This window comes from Belonocnema kinseyi, chromosome 1 (genome assembly GCF_010883055.1).
Source record: "Belonocnema kinseyi isolate 2016_QV_RU_SX_M_011 chromosome 1, B_treatae_v1, whole genome shotgun sequence".
Taxonomy (NCBI): Eukaryota; Metazoa; Arthropoda; class Insecta; order Hymenoptera; family Cynipidae; genus Belonocnema; species Belonocnema kinseyi.
Window position 1 is genome coordinate 20823504 of NC_046657.1, and position 2553 is coordinate 20826056.

The window sequence follows — 2553 nt, forward strand, 5'->3', positions numbered from 1 at the left end:
TTCCAAACATCTCATGATTCGGAGAACAGAGTCAAATCCATCGTTGAATACTGTAGCTGCTATATAAGAAGCGATTTCAACGATTTTCGGGCCTGAGTGAAGTTGTTTTGGGGCCATACGCCATATGGTTGCATTAAAACTTTCATTCGCGTTCTGAGTGTGGCCGCCCAAACATCTTTCCAACAAGTCTTTCCTTGATAAATCTTCATAAATCGGCAGCAGATGTTTCTGTAAATCTGGGTGTAATGCTTGAGGATGTTCGAACACGTTTGCTCCAACTACTTGCGATGCTTGCCATTTACACCAAATATCGATTCCAGATTTTGTCTACGCGCTATTCTTTTATGTTTGATCTCAATGTCAAGATTTTCAGCAATTTTTTTCGAAGCTTCGTAAATTTCAGAAAAATCGTCTTCTTTTGCGCGAATCCTTTTTACTTCCTCGCGCAAATCTTTGGCGAGATCCATGGCTTGAACCAAATCTAAATTAACCTTTTGCAATTCGCGACTCAAAGGCAACGAAAGTTGAAAAATTACATTGATAATATGTAAGCATATTAAAAATTCAAAATCCATGGCGTTTTTCAGATTTTTGGCTTCTTTTTCCGAGGTTCTCATTTCATCTAGAGTTTCGTAAACGAATGGGAATAACTCATGAGAATCGTTGACGGCCTCATAATTCGAAACCCATCGAATCAGGTTCAATCTTTTTAAAGATTTCGTTCGTGGAGTTTCATCAGATTCTTCAATCGTGTTTTCCAAAATGGGTTTTCTTTTAGGTGTATGCAAGAAATTGTAGACATTTTCAAGGGTACCGAGGCAATCTGTGATGGCTGGTACGTTGCTAGTGATGGATATAGCAAGATTCAAAGAATGTGCGGCACAATGGACGTATAAAGCATGAGGCGCATAATTATTACGTAAAATTGCCTGAACACCTTTATATTGACCGGACATATTACTTGCCTCATCGAATCCTTGGCCTATCAAGAAAGAAATATCCAATTCAGAATTTCGAAGATTTTCTATCACTAGCTCGGCAAGAGCAGCACCTGCAAATTTGTACATCATATAATTAATGATATAAATATAAATATAAACCTCATATTGCAGTTGCTAAGATAATTCAAAGAATTATTTCACTCTAACCTGTAGTGGTATCTGTTGGGATAAACCTCAAAAAATCTTCACACACAATACGATGGCCTTCGTTTTTCTCGCTCAAATATCGAATGCACAGTGTAACCTGCTCGATGGTAGTTAAATCTTGTGTTTCATCCGTCAAAATTGAGTAAAATTTTGCAGCTCTGATTTTAGATATTGCCTTTTGGGTCAAAATTTCATAACAAGCGTCGATAATTTCATTCTGTATAGACGGACTCGTAAATTTATCCCGTTTTCCTGGACCTTCTAGGTGGCTACGAAGAATTGGATCTCCCTTTGCTCTATACTTCAATAAAGCTCTGAAATTTCCTTCGTTCGGTCCAGTAAAGTCGTTTTGAATAACAATATTTCCACTTTCACGATGTCCACGCAAAGCCAACTCTTGTCGTCCAAGAACTATTATTGCTTCAACGACAGGAATTATATTTTGTCTATTTTTCAAGATTTGCTGTTTCCGGGACTCATCGATTAGATTTTCAATAGATTCTTCTCGATTTTGCACAATGCGCAAAAAATTATCACAGTCAGCAATTTCATGTAGGGGAGATTGGGGAGTTGTGAGACGGGTTTTGTTTTTGAGACGAAACTACTCGAAAAACATAATATTCTGCATACTTGACATTTTTTAACTTTAGTTTAGGAATAATGGCAGCTATTAGTTCAATAGTTGTATCAAAAGTGATGATGCATATAAAAAAATTGGAATTTGTAAAAGAACATTAATTTGTTTAATGTCATAAATTTTGGGGAGTTGTGAGACACTACTCGAAATAAATAAAATTGACATATTTTTGTAAATTATATTATTGAAAATGAAGAATAAGAAACATAATACACATTTTCTCAAAATAATATGAGAATAAAGTTAAATCAATCTGATTCGCAGTGAACACATGTGTAATATCCAGTTCGTATATTGGCGCACTTCTGGTGCACAGCTCGATCACATTCATTGCAATGAATGGAGTTGTTCCTGTTCATCTTTTTCGGCATTGCACACTTGCAGATGATACAGAAGTCATCTTCTTCAGAATCGGATGAATTGGGAATCATTGCTGCAGGTTTGGAAAGTGCACGACGACAGCGTTTCTTCGGCGGCATTTTGCCTGTTTTCTGATTTTTTTTCTCTTGCTGATTTTTTTTTCTTGCCATTCTGCTTGCTTCAGACGTTTTGTCTCGGCTTTTTGACGTAGAGCTGCAATATTTTCTGGCGATGTCAAAATAGTGGTCTGCATTGACTTCCGGCCACGATTGGATTTTTTCACCGGAGAACTTTGTTTGAGAAGATTGACCTCTCTCAGTGCACTATTAAAAGATGCACCTGATGTGGTTGGCATAGATGATGTGCTGGCCACTATTGATCCGAATGTTGTCACCTCTTCATGGGCAC

At 37.2% G+C, this 2553-nt stretch overlaps 1 protein-coding gene across 1 annotated transcript in view; it reads right to left on the reverse strand.

Moving 5' to 3' along the window:
• The window catches only part of LOC117176986 (zinc finger MYM-type protein 1-like), a 4885-nt gene extending 2621 nt beyond the window's left edge, over positions 1-2264 (reverse strand). The window contains exons 1-3 of the mRNA XM_033367428.1: positions 2089-2264; positions 1149-1594; positions 652-1051 (exon numbers count right to left, since the gene is read on the reverse strand). Of these exons, the coding sequence (XP_033223319.1) occupies positions 652-1051; positions 1149-1594; positions 2089-2264 (1022 nt within the window). The remainder of the gene's footprint in view (positions 1-651; positions 1052-1148; positions 1595-2088) is intronic.
• Positions 2265-2553: the final 289 nt, after the last annotated feature.